Source organism: Mytilus edulis, unplaced genomic scaffold, assembly GCF_963676685.1.
Source record: "Mytilus edulis unplaced genomic scaffold, xbMytEdul2.2 SCAFFOLD_204, whole genome shotgun sequence".
Classification (NCBI taxonomy): Eukaryota; Metazoa; Mollusca; class Bivalvia; order Mytilida; family Mytilidae; genus Mytilus; species Mytilus edulis.
This window is the reverse complement of record NW_027269156.1, coordinates 29,060-54,028: the sequence shown is the minus strand read 5'-3', so window position 1 is coordinate 54,028 and position 24,969 is coordinate 29,060. Positions and strand designations below refer to the sequence as shown.

The 24,969-nt window shown below is 32.1% G+C and overlaps 2 protein-coding genes across 2 annotated transcripts; both read left to right on the top strand.

Moving 5' to 3' along the window:
• Positions 1-13,607: 13,607 nt before the first annotated feature.
• On the top strand, positions 13,608-14,974 carry LOC139509602 (uncharacterized). The gene is made up of 2 exons (XM_071296208.1): positions 13,608-13,860; positions 14,471-14,974. The coding sequence occupies exons 1-2, from the start codon at positions 13,756-13,758 to the stop codon at positions 14,972-14,974; spliced, it is 609 nt and encodes a 202-aa protein (XP_071152309.1). The 5' UTR covers positions 13,608-13,755.
• Positions 14,975-18,142: 3,168 nt separating this feature from the next.
• On the top strand, positions 18,143-24,850 carry LOC139509603 (uncharacterized protein MCAP_0864-like). The gene is made up of 9 exons (XM_071296209.1): positions 18,143-18,892; positions 19,270-19,523; positions 20,201-20,308; positions 20,643-20,910; positions 21,760-21,843; positions 22,505-22,612; positions 22,811-22,870; positions 23,613-23,681; positions 24,242-24,850. Exons 1-9 carry the CDS (start codon positions 18,554-18,556, stop codon positions 24,554-24,556), a joined length of 1,605 nt encoding a protein of 534 aa, XP_071152310.1. The 5' UTR covers positions 18,143-18,553; the 3' UTR covers positions 24,557-24,850.
• The last annotated feature ends 119 nt before the right edge of the window (positions 24,851-24,969 follow it).

The window sequence follows — 24,969 nt, the reverse complement described above, 5'->3', positions numbered from 1 at the left end:
TGCAATCATACCCCATCTTCTTATTATACCCCCGCTTTAAAAGGGGGGATACTGTTTAACCTCTGTCTGTCCTTCCGTCAGTCCGTCAGTCAGTCCGTCCGTCCCATGAATATTTTTCGTCGCATTTTTCTCAGGAACTACAATACAAGGATTTCTGAAATTTGGTTTCAGGGTTTATCTAAGTCAGCTATACTGTGTGATGCGTTTTCAGATTGATCACTTGACAACTTCCTGTTTAGGCAGCAACCATTTGATTTTCTGGGGGGGGGGGGGGGGGGGGGGGGGCTATGGGTTTTTTTTTGGAAAAAAAGTTTGTTTCCAGGTTTTGGTGAAAAAAATAATTTGTTTTGGACCCTGAGAAAAAAAAAATGTTTGTTTCATCCTCAGCTGCCACTATCTGTAATGCTAAAATTGAAAGAAAAAAAATGTTTTCGGTTTGTCGCTAAAAAATAGATTGTGTAGTTTGGTAGAAATCCAGTAAAGTTTAAGAAAGTTATTAAAATTTCAAAAACTTTAACCACAGAGTGAATATTTGTTGACGCCGCCGACGACGCCGACGCCGACGGAATGTAGGATCGCTTAGTCTCGCTTTTTCGACTAAAGTCGAAGGCTCGACAAAAAACCATAGCCCCCCCCCCCCCCCAAAAAAAAAATAAAATCAAATGGTTGCTGCCTTACCGAACACTTGTATGATTTTACACATGATAGCCAAGTTGAAAATTTTCGTCACATTTTTCTCAGGAACTACAATACAAGGATTTCTGAAATTTGGTTTCAGGATTTATATAAGTCAGCTATACCGTGTGATGCGTTTTCAGATTTATCACTCGACAACTTCCTGTTTACCGAACACTTGCATATTTTTACACTAGTTATATTATCCACTTGCGGCGGGGGTATCATCAGCGAGCAGTAGCTCGCAGTTTCACTTGTTTTCATATTGTACCGATGTCATGTGTATTCAAGGTATGAAGCATCCGCGGATTTATCTTTTAAATTATAAAGCTTTACACATATATAGTGAACCCTGTCACCGGAATAGCTTCATTGTATCTTGTATTTTGCAATTGCGTGGCAGCCAAAACATAAACAAATTTAATGCAGCAAAATCTATATAGGTGTGTCTCATAAGTCAATAAACTTAAATCATGTAGGGTTTACATGCATATGTCATACTTTGTTAATTTTGGTATTTATGAAAGTTGGTCCTGATTGCTATATTTGTTGTTTTTGTTGTATTCACAACTTACATTTGTAGATATTTGTCCGGTTTATGTTTTCGTTAGAGGTTTATGTTTTCGTTTCTGCTTTGTATCAATCTGTCCCAGGTTAGGAGAGAGTATAGCTTTCACAATATTGTTTTACTCCGTCCCATTTCTAATGTCTGCAGTTCAGTTATTGATGTTGGTTTCTGTCGGTCATATGTTTGCTTTTTATGCTCCACCTACGATAGTAGAGGGGCATTATGTTTTCTGGTCTGTGACTCCGTTCGTTCGTCTGTTCGTCCGTCTCTGCGTCCGTTCGTTCAGGTTAAAGTTTTTGGTCAAGGTAGTTTTTGATGAAGCTGAAGTCCAATCATCTTGAAACATAGTACACTTGTTGCTTATGATCTGATCTTTCTAATTTTAAAGCCAAATTATTCTTTTGACTTCAATTTCACGGTTCACTGAACATAGAAAATGAAAGTGCATGTTTCAGGTTAAAGTTTTTGGTCAAGGTAGTTTTTGATGAAATTGAAGTCCAATCAACTTGAAACTTAGTACATATGTTCCCTATAGTATAATCTTTCTAATTTTAATGCCAAATTAGATTATTACCCAATTTCACGGTCCATGGAACATGCAAAAGGATAGTGCGAGTGGGGCATCTGTGTACTTTGGACACATTCTTGTTGTAAATTGTTTTGTTGTAAATTGTTTATTCAATAGAATTGTTTCATACTTTTATACAGTGTTTTTTTTATTACGGCAGACTATACGGTATTATATTTTTCTCATTGTTAAAGGCCTTATGGTTGTATACATCTACCTCATGTGGACTATTAATTAGACCGTTGGTTTTCCCGTTTGAATGGTTTTACACTAGTAATTTTGGGACCCTTTATAGCTTGTGGATAGCGGCTGTATATCCAGATACCCTTTGTCGTTGTTTAACTCACAAATATCCTATATCACCATGATCTCCTTTATCTCACAAGTTTTTCAAATGAAATATTCAAGTTTATATATTCATAAATAAACACATGAAAAATGCCGATGAATCTTTAACCACTTAGTTTTTCACAGACGTGCTGATAATCATTCAAATGTCTTGTTGTGTCGTTGGGTTTTTGTCTCAATGACGTTAACATCGGATCTATCTCCTTTCATTGGTACGGTTAAACACCACATTCACGGTCAATCGTGCCACTTAATATATTAAATAATATACTCTTAAAACCAAAATTCAGGTCAATATCAACCATTGTCAGGATAAATGGAACACAAAAGACAGATTTATTTTTTAACTTTTGGTCAAACTGATGAACATTGGAAGCTTCATATACGGTATCCTGTTACGGAGTGGCTGAGGCCCCAGCCACTTAAAATAGTATAAAAAAAAATGTTCATGCTACTGGTATATCAAATACAATGGAAATATAGGTACAATGTACACAACTGCGAAAACATATTTTCTACCATTATGTAGAACCTGCGTCATTTCGTGGCGGAACAGAGATTTGACATTCATTCATTCCGTCGTAGATTTCGGTAATATTTAAGTGCAGTCTATTGTAAAAAAAGTTAGACATCGATCAATTTGTCAAACCGTCATGTTATGATCAAAAGACAATATTCAGAGCAACATGTTTGGAATTATTTCTTTTTTTCTTTTTTTCATAAACTAGTTATACTTCTAAAGGGACTTAATATATTTGAATTAACATTAATATACATTTTGGGATTAACGTTTTAAGACTTCCATAAACTTTAATGACGCTTTGGTATAGAAGCATGTTTATGGTTTATACGGACTGATTGATTGTTGGTTGCATAACGTTCAGTGGCAAATATTAAAATTGAGAATGGAAATGGGGAATGTGCCAAAAAGACAATAATCCGACAAGACAGCAGGCATAATCAGGACGACAAAAAGTTACAATACAAGCACTATATGTCAGTCCTTAAGGGCATACGATACAGTTACAGGGAAGGTAATGACGTTGCTAACGTAAAATGTTATTTTCGCGACGTCAAACTATGACATATCGGGAAAAGATGCATTTTTCGACTGATTTTTATCATTCAAACTGTTTTAATTTGAAAACGAGTGCATGGACCCCTATTTTTTAAAACAGCAATTTGTTTCATTTTGCAAGGAGATTATGTGACCCAAATTTTATAAAACTGTAAATAGCGCATTTTTTAAAATTTTGATAAACATGCAGCAAAAAATGACGTTTTTTCCTCTATTCATGAACATTTGATAAATATAGAGTTATTTCGGAATAAAAATTGCATAATTTTTAATGATACTTATAAAATACAGAAATTACCGATTATTTAACAAAAAACAATTTGTGTTTATCTTTTAAAACAAAAAAGTTATGTCTTTCTTTCAAAAAAGAAAATACGGACACAAATTTGAATTTTGAGCAAATATACAAAATTTCGACCATATTTTACTCAAAAAGTAGCACATGAAGGTATATTTTTTATTACATATTTGATTTAATCAGATAAAAAATAGCCTATATGCAAATTTTCATCAACTTGTAAATACAGGTTCAAAACTGTATCGTATGCCCTTAAATACAGATTCTGACCGGACGTGGTTGCGTACTTATACATCCGGCACAGTCAAATGGACAAACCACTTTAACAAGAGTCTTGCTGTCGGTCGAAAGAAAACCAAAGTGACCATATTTCTATTCTCAGTTTAATATGATCGTAAGTTATGATGAAAACAGTATCTGAATCTAAGATTAAAATTTCAGACATGGACTTTTTTTTTGTGGGGGGAGGGGACTTCAAGGTTTAATTGATAGGTAGTGCAGCTATTATTTTTTAAATGTTTAAATTATAAGACATCTTTCATTTGTTGAAACTCACTTAACAGACCAACTACGGTTTTTCCAATTAAATCAGTATATTATTTGTCTGTTTGTGGTTTTCTTTTTTAGCCATGTCGTTATCGGTTTATTTTCGAACTATGAGTTCGACTGTCGCTCTTATAAATATCAACTTTCGCTTGTGTTATTCCTTGTCAACATTCAAATACTGACTAATTTGTATATCCATCCAAGTAATTAAAAGTGTGATTATTTTATTTTACAAGGTATAAGGTTAAATTTCCTTCTTCAGAAAAATACAGTGAATAATGTTTGACAAAAGGTTTTATTCATCACTAAAGCATTGTAAATAAATATTCAATTCTTCTCAAATGTAAAAATATGATATTGTAATGTATTGTATTATCAAGTTAGACTATGATAAATGCTAATAATTATGCTTGTGTTATTAATATTCCTTCGGAACATACATATCTTAATCTGTGTATTTAGGTGATTTTATCAGTAGTCGTCCAGACGTGAAGTTGTAATATATCTAACAACATAATCATCTAATTATTAGTATAAATAATCAATTGCAGGGTTCAAAGCTGAACTACAGACAAAATCGCGGATGTCAGCATGTCAATAAAAACAGATGCTTTATTTCCTGTAGATGTGTTAAACGATAAAATGTGATCAATTTATATTTCTAATAAACACAAGTTATTGCATATCAAGAACCATAGAAGATTAACTTCCAATAGAAATTGTATATATCTATAGTAATTTATTCAATCCGGTTAAGTTCTGAAATGACTCAACTCTTTCAAACCAGTTGGAGCTACCTCGCGCCTTGTTTTAACAATGAATTGTGAAAGAGTTCACTCAATTTGTTTACTTTAATTTGTGTGTAGACAATTTATCTTTTAATTTTTTTTTAAATATAAATAGGGCCGTTAGTTGTCTCGTTTGAATTGTTTTACATTTCATTTCGGGGCTTTTTATAGCTGACTATTCAATATGGGCTTTGCTCATTGTTGAAGGCCGTACGGTGACCTATGTCTTGCTTAATTTCTTAGTTCCTTTCACATTTCTCATATTTCCTAAAATAAATAAAAATGTTCAGCGTAAGACTTTATATCTATAAGGATAGACTTTAAATCCGCATTGATAGACTTTAAAACTATGCACAGTACATATTAAAGGATTTATGTGATCAGCTAAACACCGTACACAACGCTTCTTTCGGGATAAAATATAGAAAAATAACATATGTATGAAAGGTTTCAATGCCTATTATTAAAACAGATATACTTTTTACACACATACAGTAGTCTTCTATCAGAAAAAGAGTTGCAATAAATGTAGAATTATATAGGATTAGACGAGGGCCAACTTCTTTAACAAGTATTTGCACATGTTTTTAGAAATCGTTCTTGTTTTGGGAAAATCTGTAATCATCAACCTACGATCAAATCATTTCTTAAAACAGCAATTATGTTTAAGTTGAAGTACATATTGATACTATGTGAACTAAACAAAGGTTTTAGTTACCGTGTAAGATCAAAATCGTTCATGCCCGCTTGGTTAGTACCTATATCCGGTGTACTGGTGATACACGGTGACAGCGTGACACATTAAAGCGAGATGACCAGTTTCTTTGGAGCACAGAAGAAACAGTGACAGATAATATCCTTATTTCTAGATATCGTGTTGACTAAACAAACTTGATTGATATATGGAGAAGAGAGAATATTATATTTTGGTTACAATGACATTACTGACATGCCGAACAGTAGCGGACCCTGAACTTTTTATAAGGAGTGGGTAAACTGATTGACCTAAGAATGCCCGCTCCAGTCATGCATTAGTGCTTCCCTATATTACCAACACAATGTATTCCACAGAAGGTCCCAATCCATTGATCTGCCTATGCCTATATATATAAGCAACTGTATGATATAAAATACTGAGATGATTGACCATGGAACAACTATACCATTAGAACATAAATAAGGTGAATTGAAGCAATTATGGATCAACTTTGAAAATGAGCTAACATGAAATCAAAGCACTGTTGTCTATCATAAATACTTACAAAACCAGATATCTTTGAGATGGGAGCCACCGCTGTGGGCCACGCTGTCAATAACGTGTGGTGAAAATTGGTTCATTTTTATTTATCCAACTTTTTAAAATTTTAGGTTATTAAGGTAAAAAAAAAGTTGGATAGATGAGATCAAAGGTAATCAAGAACAAAGGGTTTTTCAATTAGTTTTTGGGTTGAATGACAGGTGAAAAATAAGACTGAAAATTATACCCGGATTAAATTTTCTGTAGTATTATAATAGCATAGCATGATAAAATGTGCAACTGGCATTAAGTTAATGTAATTTTAATCATTTGAAAGTATTTTTAAGTTTTTTAATCGTTAATTAAAATGTGAACTGGATAGAAAAAATAGCAGTTGCACTTTTATTCATGAAGAGATTTTTCAATGAGATGGAGCTTTTGTTGTGTAATAGATCCTCTTCTTTCGTTTTTTTTTTTCGTTTTTTCTTTTCTTCTGACCAAATGATCCAAATGGGACAAAATATAAGTTGAATACGTTTTACTACACAAAGACTGAACAAAACAAAATTCAAACAATATATATATACTATTAAACGTTATATTGGTACCACGTATAGTCACATTAACATCCTCTCTTATGATTATTCCGTTTGTGTTATTTTGGGAGAAAAACGAAAATAAAGGTGTCCGGATATAAAATTACAAACTACGGTACTGTTCCAAAAGCACCTATAACTTTCAATACCTTTTCTGAAATTCTCCAGTCATAAAATCTTTTACAAAAATTCATCGGGTGACCGTCACTAAGTATTTTAAATAGAGGGGATCGATCTATATAATATATCAATGACCGCCATGGATTGATTAGTGAACTAAGAATTGATAGTAAAAGCAAAAACACTTTATGTTCGCAGAATCAAACGATTTCGCAGGTGTGTTCTAGTACATATATGTAAATATATAACAAAATCAAAAGCAATTCAAGCACATTGGCTATAAAATACTGGCACAGAAAATCAATAGCACACCGTGACTAAATGAATGTTCAGTAGATTCATTTGTTAAAAGGTTAATATAAAAATATTACTGATTTGTGGGTTTCTTCTGTATAATTGATGAAACATTTATTTAATTAATATTTAGTATTATACTAAATTTTATTTTAAAAAAGTTTACTATCACCTATTTTATATAATATTTTTTAGATAATATAAAAACATACAGGAACAAATTTACTTTCATATTTTAGAAAGACACCTAATTATTACTAAACAAACAACCCAATAATTAACAAAATTAAAAGTCGGCTAAATGAAAATGCCTTAGTTTAAACAGTTGGATAAATGAAAAGTATTTTGACATTGACCTTTCACGTACATGTAAGATGTTGTACATAAATTATGACACATCCTCTGGTGTTGGTTTATATACATGTCAAGTTTAAAGTTTGAAATCATAACGGTTCTTTAGATATAGAGTGGGCACACTTTGTTACTGACGGACGGACGGACAAATGGACAGACCGACGGACATATTGATCACTATATGGCGATCGACATTCGGCGGGCCCTTATTACTTTCTTTATGTGTTTTAATGTTTCAAAATTCAAACTTAGTCTATGTTTTAAGGTAATAAGCATTGTGTTGAGGGCAAACTAAAGTAAGAGAATGGATACCTATTTTGGGACGTACGGACAAACGTACATGTACGTATATAAAGACGAGGAAAAAACTTAATACCCCCTCCGTTTGGGTGAGGCCATAAAAACTATTTTGATCTGAACGAGACAGCTTAACTGTACACTGCATAACAAAACAAACACGGAAACTTGTATATGCAACTTTTCAATATTGTTGCACTGGTAAAATATCTTAAAGGTGTAAAGTTTCCAAATTTGGTATGTTTAACTTTAATAAATGGAGTTCTACTGGCGTCATACATCAGTGTATAGCAACGACGTACGCTGGGCGTGTTAAAAAAACCATGTACACTGACAATACGCTTCAAATGTTGGACGCATTCAACTTTTCAATCACATCTGTTTCGTGTGCACAACGAGCTTTATTTGTATTTAGGACGTACGAGAAGCGTACATAAGCGTTTGGGCGTTCCAGTAACGTACGATGGTTTATGTCGGTCGTTTATCTAACGTAGATGCAACTACATGTAGCAAACAAGTCATTTAAATGTACATGTATATGAGACGTGTATCAGTCGTACCGTGCTGCCGGCGTGTCTCGGACATGTAATTATATATGGGTTTTTGTACTACTTCTGTATCCATATGGTCTTGTAAATTCACGGACATATGCCCTTATAAATGTCAGAGCAAGTTTCGTTGAATATCAGAATACGTTTTTAATACGAATGTCAGAATGCTTTTTGAATACGCCACAGGTGCGTTTTATATACGTTCATGGAGCGCTGAAACTACGACAGGCGTATATGCTACAAACAGGCCCTGCATTCGTCCAAGTAAAAGTCAAAGTATAGGTTAAACTATCTTGTCGCGAAAACAACGTTCCCTTGACGTGTTTCAAACATATATAAATATAGCTTTTTCCAACGCCCTTCTAACGTACTTATTACGTGTGTGTAGCGAACAGATATACGTTTGACCAACGCTAGAGCTAGATGAAAATGTGTTTGCTCAGGCATAAATTTTTTCTGGAATTATAGATTTTACCAAGCGTATACTTTTATATTTCGACTTACTTCAAACTTATGCAACGCGCGTCTATATATTTTAAACGTTGTGTGTCGTTTGTTATCGTTTGCTAAACGCTAAAACAGTATAGAAACAAGTACAGCGTTTAATTAGCGTTTACTGACCCTGTTTGAACTTTCAATAATGCATGCACATGGTGTTGGTAAACAGACTTATTATAAAAGCTTAAACAAATACATCGTTTAATCAGGCTGAAGTTAAAAAACAAATGTAGCATTTGTACTAACAAACGATGAAGGACAAACTGTAGACGCATTTTTAGCGAGTGAATAGTTTGTCAAAGCTTATGTAAACTTTGCAAGCGCATATATAAGAAACAAATTTAACGATCAAAACATGTGCGCGCTTAGCCGTTTGCATCCATGCTATGTGTTAGAAAAAATGCACTCTTGGTCAACTTTCTCTGTACGCCGATATTTAAGCCAATGCGTGACAGCGGTATAATGCGTTGAGGTCTAAGTTTTAAGAGAGACACAAACTAGTTAACGTTTGAGTGGACCAGATTAAAAGTCTATGTGTTTATGATACGATAAAGGGGTCTGGTCCATCCTCTTCCCTAGAATTTGCCTATGAATGCTTTAATTGAATAAATATGTTAACAGACTGATTCTAAATGACAAACTGTATTTTCAAAAAGATTTTTTTGTAGTTACACATTTAATATCCTTTGTGCACACTTTAATTGACCTCAAAGATCAAATTGACGTAAGTTTGTTCTTAGAATGTAGTTATAGCTTTACATTTTACATTTTAATTTTTGTTTTAAAAAAATGCAATTTGAGACGCCTGTTAAAAGATGTAATGCAGTTTATGAAACAGCAAAGTAAGCATCCGTGAAGAACTGACAAAAGTATGAAGCTGTGATAGAAACAGATGATTTATTGTTGTGGCTGCTTATTTTAATTAATTGTGGTATTCTGAGTGCCCGGATAAAATGGCATCTTTTGATGGAAAAAAACTGCTGGACAGACCATTTGTTTACCCAAATATTTAAAAAATGCATTTAAAAGTTAAACTATGCAATATTGATTTTAATTGACATTTGTTATTTTAAAGCAGGTAGCAATGTTCAAAATATCGGAAATTGCAAGACAGTCAAAGCCGTTTTAATGTTTTTCTAATACATGCATCTATCAAAATATATAATGATGAGACCTTAAGAACCTCAGTACTAGTGACAAAACACACTTTACTTATAGTCTAAATGCTGTAATTTCTGAGTTACTATCATAGCAATTATCCAATCGGGCCCATCCTACTAAGAAACTTATAAAACAAAACAGTGTTTGATTCTTAAATGTTTATTTTATATCGATGACACGGATACATTTATCAGTGTATGGTTACACAAATGATCTTGAAACATGCATCGGATCTTGTTAATACCACCTGTGGGGAAAAACCGTGTGAATGATCAAGTATGATATTTGACATGTTTGTCCATCTGTCACGTGCATCAACCACATTAGTATATATATTTATCTTTATATCATATTGGAATCAATCATCTAACAAACAAACTGCTCGTTTTCGACATATACCTCCGTTACAACAATGGTGAATTGGAAAATTGATAATGGCAAACTGAATATCCAAGGGATTGAAGATTTTGAAGAACAAATTGAGTATGCTAAAAGCTCCTTGCAGTATAAGAAGATCGAGGTAATTGTTTTTATAATTGTTTTTTTAAGACAGTGGCTAATTTTCAGGCGTCGGCAAAATAATAAAATATGCTATTTTATCAGCCTTGGTTAAAATGTCGTAATAATGCCGACACAATAGCATATATATATATACGGGGTTTTAAGTTGGCTCCAGCAAAACAGTAAATACGTTATTTTGCCAGTCATTTGTAAAGAATGAATTTAAATATTTTCTTTATACTACGGAAATGTGCATTGTCAACAAAAAATAATCAAAATTATTACTAATTTACATTTTTAGTTAAATGAAATAACAGTTACATTTTAGAATTATCAGGATAAATGAAAATAAGAATAAAATAGATAAAAGATAAATTGATATTGAGCAAGCATAAATTCTGTTGCAATGAAATAATATTAAAACTTGTAGTTGAAATAACTTGTACAAACTGTCACACTCCAATGCATCATTAATGAATAAGAATAAACTCTTCGATTAAGAGTAAAAATCACATTGGATAAATTTGTTAGAAAAACCCTCACAATTGAATACATGTATATGCACAGTAAAACGTGTTTTACGGGAAAAATTGGCTTCCGCTTCCGGGAGCATAAAATTATTTTCTATTTTTCCGGTGATATTCAAAAGATGCAGCCAAAACCGCACTATAATTTAGATATGTAGAAAGCCCAACTCCAGGTGCAGGATTTTATTATTGCAATGAAGGCCCATTTGTGGCTTATATAAAACAGAAAATGTGGTATGATTGCCAATGAGACAACTATCCACAAAAGACCAAAATGACACAAACATCAACAATTATAGGTCACCGTACGGCCTTCAACAATGAGCAAAGTCAATACCATTGAACTTTTGATGTCGTCCCTAAGACATAACAATAAGCTTTACGAAAAACTCTATATTCTGAGAGTGTCTTTTTCGGGAAATACTATAAAAACATATTGATTAAGATTTAAGTCTCTACAAGATATTGATATTTTTGGGTAATAAGTGCATATTTTTGCTGGTTTCCATTCAAAGAAGATAGGATTTGATGAAGCGTGTTATGGAGTTTCTTAGCAACTTAACTTTTGTTTAGTTTAGTTTAAACATATTTATTTATAGTGGATTCGGAAACAAGTTTTGCAAATTATATTAATCCCTTTCCACTTTGAGGGTGCGAATACTGCCTTGTAGGCGACATTACCCTGCTCTTTTTCGAAATCTACAAGCCCTTAGAGTGTCTTTTACGTGCAAGATATATGGCTCTCTCTCTCAACACGGGTCGGTCTTTTATTGTTCCCTTCCGACGGACTATCATCGTTTCCTCAAGACCAAACTCGCACACGATGTCAAGGGAAAGCCGAAAATTCAGTTCCTGAAATCGAACAAGGAACCTTTGTGTTAGTAGTACGATGTACCATGGAAGTAATATATTACTTCCATGGATGTACTAACCACTTCACCATGGCACTCTTAACTTTCGTGTGCATGTACATGGCCTTAATAGCAATGTTCGTAAACAGTGTCTGGTAGGATAAAAAGTAAATTCACAAAAATACTGAACTTAGAGGAAGATCAATTGGGAAAGTCCATAATCACATGGCAAAATCAAATAACAAAACGCATCAAAAACGAATGGACAAGAACTGTCATATTCCTGACTTGGTACAGGCATTTTCAAATGTAGAAAATGGTGGCTTAAACCTGGTTCTATAGCGCTAACCCTCTCACTTTGTAGGATTAGATTGTTAAATTAAAAATGTTGATCCTCAGGATATACACATTTGAAAATTATTTTTAGTATTTTTTTAAACACGTTTGTCATGTTTGTGTGTTGATTCGAATTCAGTTTCTTGCTGATGAATCCTTCCCAATTTAAGCATCAGTACTATTTCGACTAAAGACGTTTAAATAGCTACTTTGACTATTAAAGTAAATAGTACAAAAAAATAATTGCCAGTTTTGTTGTTCAAAATTTTAAATTTCTATGTAACCAAAATGATCCATTTACTCCAATGTGATTGATATGCACAATTACATGTCATTGTGCGACTTTCGGCAACTTTAAAGATAATTATCTCGCACAGCAAGGCCCTGTGTTGACATAATTAGCAATGGTATATGTTATTCATGTAAATCTTTTTTATCCCGGGTCAAATCAAATAGCAAGTGAAACATAAATAATGGCTACATATCCTCTAATTGCGTCAGATATCTATGGGATAATCTCCTGACAGTATTTGTATAAATTGAAAGACTTTTTGTTTGTTTTCTTTCTACTCTTGAGTTGAATCAGTGGCCTTTGAAAATTGTGTTAAAACTAAAGGTTGGAAAGTAAGCTTACTATGTAAAACGGGAAACTTGATATTTACTATTAATCGAGGAATGGCAGTTCATAGAAAATTTGATCATGTATTTCCGTCTTGGTCAGATACTTGATAACTAACAATCACTGACCAACCGCCGTTAGTGTACGAATCATTACATCTGATACCGTTTTTTCATTCACTTTTTTGCAATAGTTATGAAACTCAAGATAAGCAATGCTCGAATTCATTGCAACTTTTATAAGTGTATTCTGCGTAGCTGCAATAAATGCTGGACACTGCTTTAATATCTTAATCATGACAATGAAAAATACTGGCACTTTTACACTAAATGATTTAATGATTAATGATACATGTAAGGTGGTTTAAAAAAACCATTCCCGTAATTATATAATTGTTAAATTGCAGGTATGCACACAGTTTTATGTAATTTTATATGTAATATGACTAGACCGTTTTGTTAATAAATATATATAAAAAATAGGTAAAAAAGGCAGGTACATAATTATTATAAAAAGGGTAAAACATTGAAAATTTGATAAATATTTTAAACTTTAATACAAAGTCTACTAACAGAGCACCATGTAGTTTTCAATTAGGAAACTTTTATACGTTTAAATTTATAGGGGGTCCTGGTGCCCTGTCCTCTATTTTGTGACGAAAGTTTGGTTGTTTGAATAAGGAATTACAGAAGCAATACTGGAGCGGACTCCCTCTCAGGGTAGACTGTATCCCCCCCCCCCCCTCATGTAAATTTCTGGGCCGCCACTGAATTTAAAACAAATGTTATGTAAAATGTTTATAGTTTTCTTACATCGTGTGTCTATTTAAAAAGTAAGGAGACTGATTGCCAATGATTCAATTATCTTCGTATCAGTGTCGAACACAATCTTATAGCTAATAAAACATATTGTTACAGATTGTGTTAAAAAATGACAAACACTACATGCTTCATTTGGATGAGTATGGTTATGAGGGACACGGTAATGACATTCCAGAAGAGTGTAGAATATCTAGAACAAAATTCATTCACTGGGCCAGAGATGTGAAGGTATGTGTTTTTTTATTTGTGTATTGAGTAATTGTGTCATCAGCAAATCCTAGCTTTTTATTCTTCGGCCGCTTTTTAATTTGAGTTTGTTCACACCCATTCTCCAAAACTGCCCGTCAGATTTACGTCGGGTTTAACTAGCATTGTCTCCTGTTTTTAAAATTTAATCAACTATTTGAACACTTTATATTAATTTTCATATGAAATAGTTCACAAAATAAATTATTTTTGTTAAGGTCATCTGTCCAAAGGGCCCAAGCAAACATTTATATTCACCGGACGATTTGTTCAAAAGATGAGACCAACAGATAGATCGACAATGACTGAAATCGTCAGCCTGCTCCTTATTGTAGTTATTGTTCTTTAACATATTTAATGGCAATGTTAACCGTTAGTTTAATAGTTTCGTCTATAATCTTGAAAACAACAATAGATAAATAGACACTTCAAACAGGAACGAATCCCAGAAAGACAAAACTATAAGGTGGGACTCATTGTTGAAGGTATTACTCTAAAAACAATGTGTTACTCTTGTTGTGGTGAATGCTAATATTTAATATGTTTGTGAAATCTGAGGGAATTGTTTCAATTGGCTTACATTTTTTTTTAGAGGATACCAATAGTATCAAAAGATTTGGCCACTACGTCTTTTGATGAAATAATAGAAAATGAAGGCGAATTAGACGCTGAAGATGCTGTTCAATCCATTAATGTAAACAAACCAAACACAGCAAATGGAAGTGTTGGAAGAAATGTACATGCTTCTCCAGTTACAGAAATAAAAAAAGATAACGGAAGTGTGGGATTGAACAGCCCACTAGATCAGAGTGTTATTGAACCAACAGTTCAAACTGCAGAAAAGAATGATCATACGGTTGAGAGTATGAATGAACCAGATACTCAAGGCAATACCAATCCTATGGTCATGAGTGAAGATGAACCAGCCATTCAACTTGCAATAGAAACCATTGATGCAGTTGGGGATGACAATATTAATCCAGAGCTTGAAAGTGGAGAAACTAATTGTGATAAAGAAGCCTCCATTGAAAGTAATGAAGAAGAAAACTGCCGAGAGGGGATGGACAATCCAATAAAAAATCTAATTGGTATGTAAATTAATTTCTAATTGTTTGATTATTTAAAAAAGTTAATTGTATATTATATTTTAACTTTTCAGCTAATGGTTTTAAAACCTTTTATTTTTTTTATTAAAATTAAAAAATATATGAGCAGTCTGTATATCATACTGCACAAGTTTGGGGATGCAAGATATAATATACTGTGAGTGATATTATTCTTCAGTGTTCATTAATGCAATAACCCTTTTATACATTTATAGACTAACGATCAGACAAATGACAAAAGTTTATTAGAAACAAACGCAGCATTTAAAGTCATATTGCATTCCGAGTCCTGTAAATCACTTAAGGATCCAGATGATTGACTTCAATCCTATAGTATCAGCTTTTTGTGGATAGTTTTCTGTTATTAAGCCAGGACTTTTCTTATAAGCTTAACAATTATTAAATTAATTTTATAAGGATTCTTGTGTATTGTCCCTTTAAAATGCTTACTTTTCCATGCTCTACAAAATCATCAGCCCAAGTCATACATCAAAGGGATGATGATTAAAACAAGTTGCTTTCTTTAAAAAAAGAAATGCAATCGTAAACCCAAATGCTTGTTTGGCATTATATATATATATTAGATAATTTAAATTGTTTAATAAAGATGTATTGTCTTATATTACTTTTGTTGTGCATAAGAATTAGAAACTGACATTGCCTGTTTAGTGGTTTAAATAATGTAATACCGGCTTCACACATCAACGTATAGATCCGACGTACGTCGGCCGAGGTAAAAAAAATCATGCACGCTACCAAAACGCTAGTAATTTTGATGCATTCAACCTGTCAATCATATCTGTATCGTGTGCACAACGAGCTTAAAGCGTGTATTGGGTGTGCGTAAAGCGTACCTTAGCGTTTCTCCTGGTCTTCCTACATTCCCAACTGCAGGTCTGTCTATATGTGAATGTTTGTCAATAAGTCTGTCACATTCGCCCGTCTGTTTACATGTTTACCAGTCCGTCTATGTCCACTGGTTCGTCTACATGTTCACTAGCTTTGAAATAGCTTTCGATAAGTGCGATTATTTCAGTGATTTGTGTCTATTGTTTTTATGTAAGTGATTATTGTGCACCGTACCCATAATTTTAGGGACGCGATTTGCAACTGATATTTTACAGTTTTTTCTTGCGATGTGTTGTCCTTAAGGTTTGGTTCATTTGGGAGGGTTGGGTTTATGGCCACCACATTGTTTATGTGCCAATGTCCATTCTAAAGCCAGAAACATGTAGTACAGTGGTTGTTGTTCATAATTCATGTCGGTCAAGTTGTTTTCGTAAATTATTTTGTTATCAATAAGGCTGTTTAGTTTTGTTTGATTTTTGTTTTTAAATCTTAATGGTCGGGGCATTTAATAGCCGACTAAATAGTAGTTTTTTTCATTTTTGGAGGCCGCTCGGTAGCATTTAAAGACTTACTACCACGTCATTGTAACTCTGGTTGGTATTTGTATCATTAGTGCTGGACCATGGTCGATCCTATATGCACCTTTGAGGCAGGCGGGATATTTTTGTAGATCTTGTACAGCTCAAACTAATGTGAGTAGTTCCTGTACTTCTATGTCTAGTCCCATGTTGCATGGTTAGAGAGGGTGTAATATCTTCTGTAGGTTTGATGAAATTTCACCCGTATCGGACTTCTTTTCCTAAATGAAAGCTTTAAGGCGACGAGTATTTTTGTATGCAATGTGCCCTTAACGTGTCTAAAACTTATCTGTAGCGTTTTCAACGCTCGTGTAGCGTGTATATTATGTGCGTGCAGTTTACAGGTACATGTATATACGTTTGACAAACGCTTGAGCTGAATGATTTTTTTTAAGTTCCATTAAAATTTTCCTGAAGTAAAAGCGTTCACCAAGCGTATACCTTTGCATTTTGACGTGCTTCAAACTTATGGAACGCGTGTTTAAACGCTTGCGTAAAGTTCCTCTGGTGAGCAACTAAGTTACGCATACGATGATACGGACTTTGTTAATTTTCTTTTTTGACTGATTGTTTTACATTGTCATTTCGGGGCCTTTTATAGCCGACTATGCGGTACGTGCTTTGCCTGTTGTTGAAGGCCGTACGGTGACCCATAGTTTGTATTTCTGTGTTATTTTGGTTTCTTGCAGATAGTTGTCTCATTGACACCAAACCCGATATCTTCTTTTTTTATATTCGATATCTTATCGCCGACCTGGTTAAGTCTGCTAAAAATGCATGCATGATTCATTTTTAGGTTATCAGTCGTAACTAAAGTGGCACATTTAATTCGTTGTTTCATTGCTTGAAGTATCATTTCTTACATCTGCATGGTCAAATGTGTATTTTTTTTAAATAAATTTTAGATTTAGATTTCAGTCACGGTTATCCCCCCCCCCCCTTCATATTGAATATCTATACTTATCAGTCGCATTTTAATGACGAAAAGGATTCAGAGGTTATTAAAAAAAGTAAATAACGTTGCAATATTTAATAACCATTTTTTTTTTTATTAAAGTTGCAATATTTAACCAAAAAAAATAACTGTAATTTAATCATATGCAAGAAAGAATTCCCTTTAATTTCAGTATAAAAAAATAAATAGCTTGCTTTTTACAACATGTACATCTTCACTAAACGTAAAATCTAAAATAAAATGCTACTAAAACTCTTTCTAAAGATTTTATTTTTAATTATTCTCGTTCAGAATATAAAGCGCATTGTTTACATGAAATCTTATCTCATATCTAAACACAGCTGGTTACATCGTTTGACTAATTAAAATACTACGCATGTAGGTTAATATTAGCAGCTTGTAATCGTGTGCAAGAAAATATTATATCATAATAATTTCAGATCATACGTAAAATATCTCTATAGCAACTTAAGATGCTAATGCATATTCAACAGATTTGTAAGCTATTGCGCATGCATTTGAAAGGTGGTCTTAGCTATTGCGCATGTATTTGAAAGGTGGTCATAGAAAGACCAGAAGTGTTCCGACTAACATCCGGTGTTCCGAAAGACTACATCACTCGTCCAATATATACTGCGTAAACCCTCAGGGGTTTACGCAATGACAGCGAAAGCTTAGGATTAATCTTTGTTTTATTGATAAACATATGCAAAGTTGATATAGTGGGTACATATATTGATGAGACAGCAAATCAACTAATTTTATAACATCTTTAACGGTTTTTGATTTGGAAATTATAAAACACAAGGAACGGTAATGTCTGTTGTCCAGATGTTTTACTTCCTGCCTTTTAAATTTTGATTATTGAGATAACATGTATGATTTTGTTCACATTATGACACTTGGGTAGTGATGCATTGAAGTAATTAAAATAAAATGAAACTGGTATCTTTAGTGTGTACTATTTTCATTTATTTGATGTACCGGTACTGTAGATGTAAAATTGATAATGCAGTGTATATTTTTTTTCTAATTAACATATAGGGAGGAACATAAAAGTCCACATTCAAAATTTGGTAGAACCAGCCAAAGAACGTAAAACTAGAGAATTAGATACAGAACACGTAACAGCATTAGAAGAACAATTTAAAAAGGAACTTAATTTGTATACAGTTCTCATTGGACATATGCCAGAGAAACTGGAATTAGACCAGCTGGAAATTCCTGGGCGTGCCGTTGTGGAGGTTCTTGGTGGTAATCATACTAGGCAGGCCTTAATGAACATTGGGAAAACCAATATGCTTGTATCCATGGACTTGTATATGTCCTTGTCAAATGAACAAGCATTACGTTTAGGGTTAAAACATAATGACATCCATAGACTATCAAGACAAACTACATTCGAAGAAAGTATCAAACTATTTAGAGAGGTACTATTCAGAATAAAAAAACAGAAACCTCATATGAAGCCTAAGGATATTTCTGCAGAATGGAGATTGAATGTAGCTAGCATTATGGATACGCCGGTAAGCATAATAGATTTTAATATTCCCACAGCCGTTGAATTAATTACTATTAGCGTTGAACTGGCAACAAAATATACATCTGAACATGAAAGTGTAAATGAAAACATCTGATATATTTGTTGCATAACAACGTAAAGGTACATATTTTAAGTTCTTGTAAATTACTATAGTATCATAGAACTGATTAATTTAATATTCAATTATAAACAACATCTTTGATCTAGTTTGTTAGTTATTTAATATATATAAGCCACTCATAAAGATTGGTGTTACACACGAACATTTTAACATCTTTCTTAAATATTGTTATAATGATTACCGTCCATATTGCAAAATGGTTTATTTACATCATCAGAAGGGTGCTTTCTCTACTTCAGAAATCAAAGATCAACAAGTTTCAAACACACCTACATTGTGCATCCCTTCCAGATCAGGTGTGGGAGAAATTGATAGATTTGTTTAAATCATGGAGAAACCAGACAGTAAAAAATCAACCTTGTTATGAAATTAAGCAAACCCATTTATTTCATTTATTTCGAGTACACAATGAAGTTGATAAGATACGTCTTCTGGATGAGCTGGCATGTGGGAAAATAACTTTTCAAGAGTTTAAAGATCAGTGCTTGAAAGGGTAATTATGAATTATGCAGCAAACAAAGTACTTCAGAATTATATTTGTTCGAAATGAGATCCACATCCTTTACTGTAGTTGATATAAAGTTCTTACTACCGTTTTTACAAATTTTGATATTAAATTAGAAAAGTTGTACTTTAGTCATAAAATTTGGAAAGTAAATTATTTAGCAGATTGCATACTTATTTCATTCATGTGACAATAAATATCGGGTATGCTGGAATTACATTGTATCAATCATTATGACCGTGATGGATATTATGGTCACATATAAACGAATATTTGTATCTAATTTTTGTCACACTCTTTCCCTGAGATATTATCAAGTTAATACTTTGTTTGTGAAGTGTAACTGGTGCTACCAGTTAAGAAGGATACTCTTGTTGCAGCTCCATGCTGTTGACACGGCTTGTTAAAATCAATAAAATAGAATAATCATAATCTTTAAATAGCTATTTAATATATTTTCCTTTTGATCATGTTGATAGAAGCATATTATATATATAGTTAATCATCCATGATAACCCTGCTGTGTCGAAGACCCATTGGTGGTCTTCGGCTGTTTTCTGCACTTCCGTTTGGTTGTTTGTCTTTTTGACACATTCCCCATTTTCAGTTTCATTTTCAATCTCAATTTTAATTATATATTAAACTTATCAATTTACTTGTTTTAGGAAAGTAGAGAACATGGCCGTATTTCATACTATTAAAAAAACAAAAGGACAAAAAAAGAAGAGTAAAGCAGTTGACAATACACCTCTAAAGGAAGATGACGTACTGAGGTAATTATTTAAAATTTGACAAAAATGTACGCATTCATTTTTTACCTGCGAAAAAATTAATACAATGTTCCTTTATAACCATAAATTTTCATCTAGTCAAAGTTTTTAAAATTCTTTTTAGCAATAGAGATTTTTCCTTTAATATTAAATATTTACACCTAAAACAAGGAATCATACTATTCTGTTCCGAACTATCAATGTTCTATGGGAGATAAATAGTTTTGTTTAAAACTATGTTGGGGAAGAATTAATTGAGTGCTACTTATTATAATATATTGGTTATTTTTTAAAGGGGGACATACAAAATATTATATGTATTTTTTTTTATTTTAAGGGATAATTTGATAACAGAAATTTTAGAACTGAAAAAGAAAATAAAGCAAGATGAAATGGCAACTGTAAACATGAAACTAAGGCACGATAACCTAGAAAAAAATAATCGGGAGCTTGAAAATAAATACACAGCGGAATTAACTCAAAATGAGAGCATGCAGCATCAAATAAAGAATCTGACAGATAGCCTATCAAGTATGGAGAAAAAGAATAAGAACCTCACTGAAGAACTAGATATGGCCAAAGACATTTATAAAACTGAAAAAAAGGTACTGATGACTTTTTTGTATCATAATAAATAAAAAGATGTGGTATGAGTTCATATCTCTGATACTATAAATCATAGGACTACTTTATATAACTTATGGAATAATTTAAAGGTGTAAATGCTCAACTGGCATATGTCATCTGACCTTGATTTTTTTAATACTTATGCAATATGTTAATTATATTTGGTGTATGGAATGATTGTAAGGTGACTGACAAATGTCGTATGACCTTGACCTCAATTTTATCGTTAAGTAGTCAAATCAAGTTTTTGTGAAAAAAAATATTTGACAATGTGAATGGCAGGCTTTGTGTTTTAGTGTTTTGTAAGTATTATTGGCAACAGTTTAAATTACTTATATGTGATGTATTGTCATGATTGTATGATTGTAAGGTTTATATATGGCTGTCAAGCAGTTATTAAATGGTGCTGGAATTTCCCATTAGTAGTATTCAGCTGTTTTCTGCTCTTTGTACGGCTTGTTGCTTTCTATCACATTCCCCATTTCTATTCTCCATTTTGTTAATGTCAAGTTTTTCTAAGATACTAACTGTGTACATGTCTGTCTAGCAGGATACATATTAGTGTGATCTCGTGTTCATGGTTCATTGGTCAATATACAGCTTTTGTGGTTTGTTTTTGTCTTGTGTACTATAAACAGTATATCAACTATATATTTGGAATATTGAATGATTGTATGTACATGGCTTGGTTTATCTTTGACCTCATATTCTGTTATCACGTTAAGCTTATGTGATACATCTAGTAAAACTTTATGTTATCCTTGGTCAGTGAAGAAGGCAGATCATTTAAAATCTTGTCTAATTCAGTTTCGTTTTCTATTTTATAGAAGTCTGATGATGTTGAAAGGAACATTACACATGCACTGAATGAAACAGAGAAAAAACAATCCGATAAAATATATCAACTCCAGGTAATGAAGGATTCTTTAAACTATCCTTATTGTTGTACAACCTGTACATGTATTGGTTTCAATTTAAAAAAAAATGCTAATCGAAGTATTACAGTTTGCACAATTAACCTAGCTTTTGTAATAAGAAATTATTTGATTTAACTCTTAAATCATTTTCAAAATGCAGATATTTGCAATACAATAATAATCCAAAATTTAAATTCCTTCAATACTGAATGAATGTTTCGAACTACAATGTATATGTACATGTACTATATATTTACATTTTGAATCTGGTCATTTTGTGTTGTGTATCCATCTGTTGATTGTCATTGGAGGCTGTGGTATATATATATTTACACATTTTTTGACATAAATAACTACAAATAAGTCAGATAAGAAAAATAGAATGTTAATGAATATACATTAATTGTAAACCAAAAAACTGTTATTAACACAATCAACTACCTCACCTGTGCAAGCAAATAAAACCTTCAACAGCAGTTCTACTACTGTCATTTCACCAACATCAACAGCATTCAATACAGTCGTGTAAACAAGTTATTTTAGCATTTTTCTCCAGTCTTTTGTAATGCTGTTCGCTTAAATGCTGAACACCATTAGTTAGAAATAAGCTGAACATTTATCAAGGAATTATTAATTCACTATTGAATCATTGTAGGAACATATCAAAGAGAAGGATCTGAAAATTGAAAGTCTTCATTTACAACTTAATATGGTTAACGATGCTGCAAATAGAGCTAGAAATGAAGTTAGAGAAATAGCAAAGGTAATGGTATTGCACCAATGCTTTACAGACATGTCCAATGTGTTATTGTATATTTGAAACATCATGTTTAATTTTTTTTTTAAATATTGATTTAATCACTTTTGTACATGTAATTTTATAAGTAACATATCACAAAATTTGTTAAACAATAATTAAAAACAGTATAAAGACAATTTATTTAACTATTTATTGTTCCAGAAAAGACCTCATGAGATAACAGAAGACACAGAAGACATCAGACCAGACACACAAACAAAGGTAACTAATATCCAATATAGTGTCGATACAGAGTACATTAAGATCACTCACAGTTGTTGGCAGACTAGTGTTGCCCAGTCTTTAGTCTAGATGTAGACTTGTCTATTTTTCCATTGTAATTTGGTTTTTATTATAATTATCTCATTTTCTTTAACTATTATCACTACTTGGTTAATTTGATGGCTTTATTTTCATTTATGGATCTTTTTTTATAATTCAATATCTTTTTTCCCTTTTACCATACAAACAGTTGATTTGATTATTTAATTTTTGTAATCAACTGATTGACATATAAATAAATAGACCTTTAAATAAAACGATGAGAAAATGCAGATTTTTTATAATTAGAGATACAAATTGTTGTTAAATACTCTTCCTGGTTATTATCAAGTAAACAGTAATAAATAATTAAGAATTGAAAATAAACAATAGGGCCTGATGGACATTGTCTAACAAATTTTTCAGAAATCCTTCAAATGTATAATGAACGTTTAAAGTCAATAGTATAGTAGAGAACTTGCCTTTGTGATATAAAATTGATTTATGTACAGGGTATTATCTCATAAAAAAAATACTCAAAGGATTGAGAGTTACTAACACTTAGTTGACAATACACATAACTTCACCATTATGATTTGGATTCAGTTATTTAATGATGAAATTTAGAATGATCCCAAGTTTGAGGTCTGTTATGTAAACTACGATTTAATAACACAAATTATTTAAAATGTGTTTTATTCAGAAAATGAAAGCTACAACAGATGCCATTACAGTTAGCGAAGAAACAATTGATATATCACAAAATGAAGAAGTAAGTTTAATTATAGAACTGAAATGTGAAAGATTAGTTAGAAAGATTTAAACATATTTTCAGTTCAATATTAACATTTCATTTATACTTGTACTTGCCTAAGCTGGTAAATGATTTATTTACACAATGCCTTAATTCAGTGGTTGTCATATGCGTTACATATTTGTTTTTCGCTCATTTTTCATGTAAAAAAGGCTGTTATTTTTCTTGTTTCAATTGTTTTACATTGTCATTTAGGGGTCTTTTATAGTTGACTATATGTCATGGGCTTTGCTCATTGTTAAACAGTAATAAATAGGTTAACTGTAATTGTTAATTTCTGTGTCATTTTGGTCTCTGGTGGAGAGTTGTCTCATTGGCAATTATACCATGTCTTCTTTTTATATATTTTTTCAAAAGTATAATTTTTCATAGTAAATTGTTTTTCATTTGATTATTGAAATATAAACGGAACAAATAAATGAATTTGAAAATATATATCTATTCCACCTGATGAAAAATAGTAATGTTTTGAAAACATGTAGGATGATTCATTTCTCATAAATATTTTACATTTTCAGATTGCTATGGTAGAATACAATAATGAAAATGTATATTTGGGTGTTCTACAAGATTCCATGCTAACCTTTACAAGACAGCCACTAGGAAAATTGGGTCCAGACTTTGTTATAAAGGACTTGAATTTTTCTTTGAATAAGAAAGATCGTCAGTTGATCAATTCCGCCTACATTATAGAGAACATCAAGTGCAAGATTGTCAAAAACAAATTTACTATAAATGAGGAGCAGAAAAAAGACTTAGAAAATTCTGTAAAAAAATATTTGGCGGGGAAAAATACTAAAAACGTTGCAAGTAATGACAGTTTAAAAAACTAATGGAGAGTAATTATTATTTCAATGGACCATTCTTTTAATTATGATGGATATGCACATTTAATATGCATTATCCTGTTCGATATGTACTATTAATTTTTGGAATGTTATGTTAATTGGTTCTTTATTTTTAATGTGATATAATGAATATGTTCTTGACCATTCAAAATAAGATAGATTTATTTGAAAAGAATTTGCTTTGGCATTTGTGAGAAAGTGTATTGATATGCATATAATCTATTTTTATTTGGGATAATGTTTTTCTAATAAATTGTACATAATAGATTTCATATAAAATGGTGCATTATATTATTTCAATGGCAATGTCCATACACACAATATTTCTTGTCAGTGAATGCTAAATATCTTTTGTGAAGAACCACACAAAATGAATTTATTTTGTGATAGCTGAATAA

Excerpts from the sequence above, each read along its gene's own strand:
- LOC139509602 (XM_071296208.1), top strand. The coding sequence starts at position 13,756 with ATGCTTCATTTGGATGAGTATGGTTATGAGGGACACGGTAATGACATT. Across the intron at positions 13,861-14,470 it reads ACTGGGCCAGAGATGTGAAG|AGGATACCAATAGTATCAAA; the intron begins GTATGTGTTTTT and ends ATTTTTTTTTAG.
- LOC139509603 (XM_071296209.1), top strand. The coding sequence starts at position 18,554 with ATGCCAGAGAAACTGGAATTAGACCAGCTGGAAATTCCTGGGCGTGCC. Across the intron at positions 19,524-20,200 it reads AAAGATCAGTGCTTGAAAGG|GAAAGTAGAGAACATGGCCG; the intron begins GTAATTATGAAT and ends TACTTGTTTTAG. Across the intron at positions 20,911-21,759 it reads TTTATAAAACTGAAAAAAAG|AAGTCTGATGATGTTGAAAG; the intron begins GTACTGATGACT and ends TCTATTTTATAG.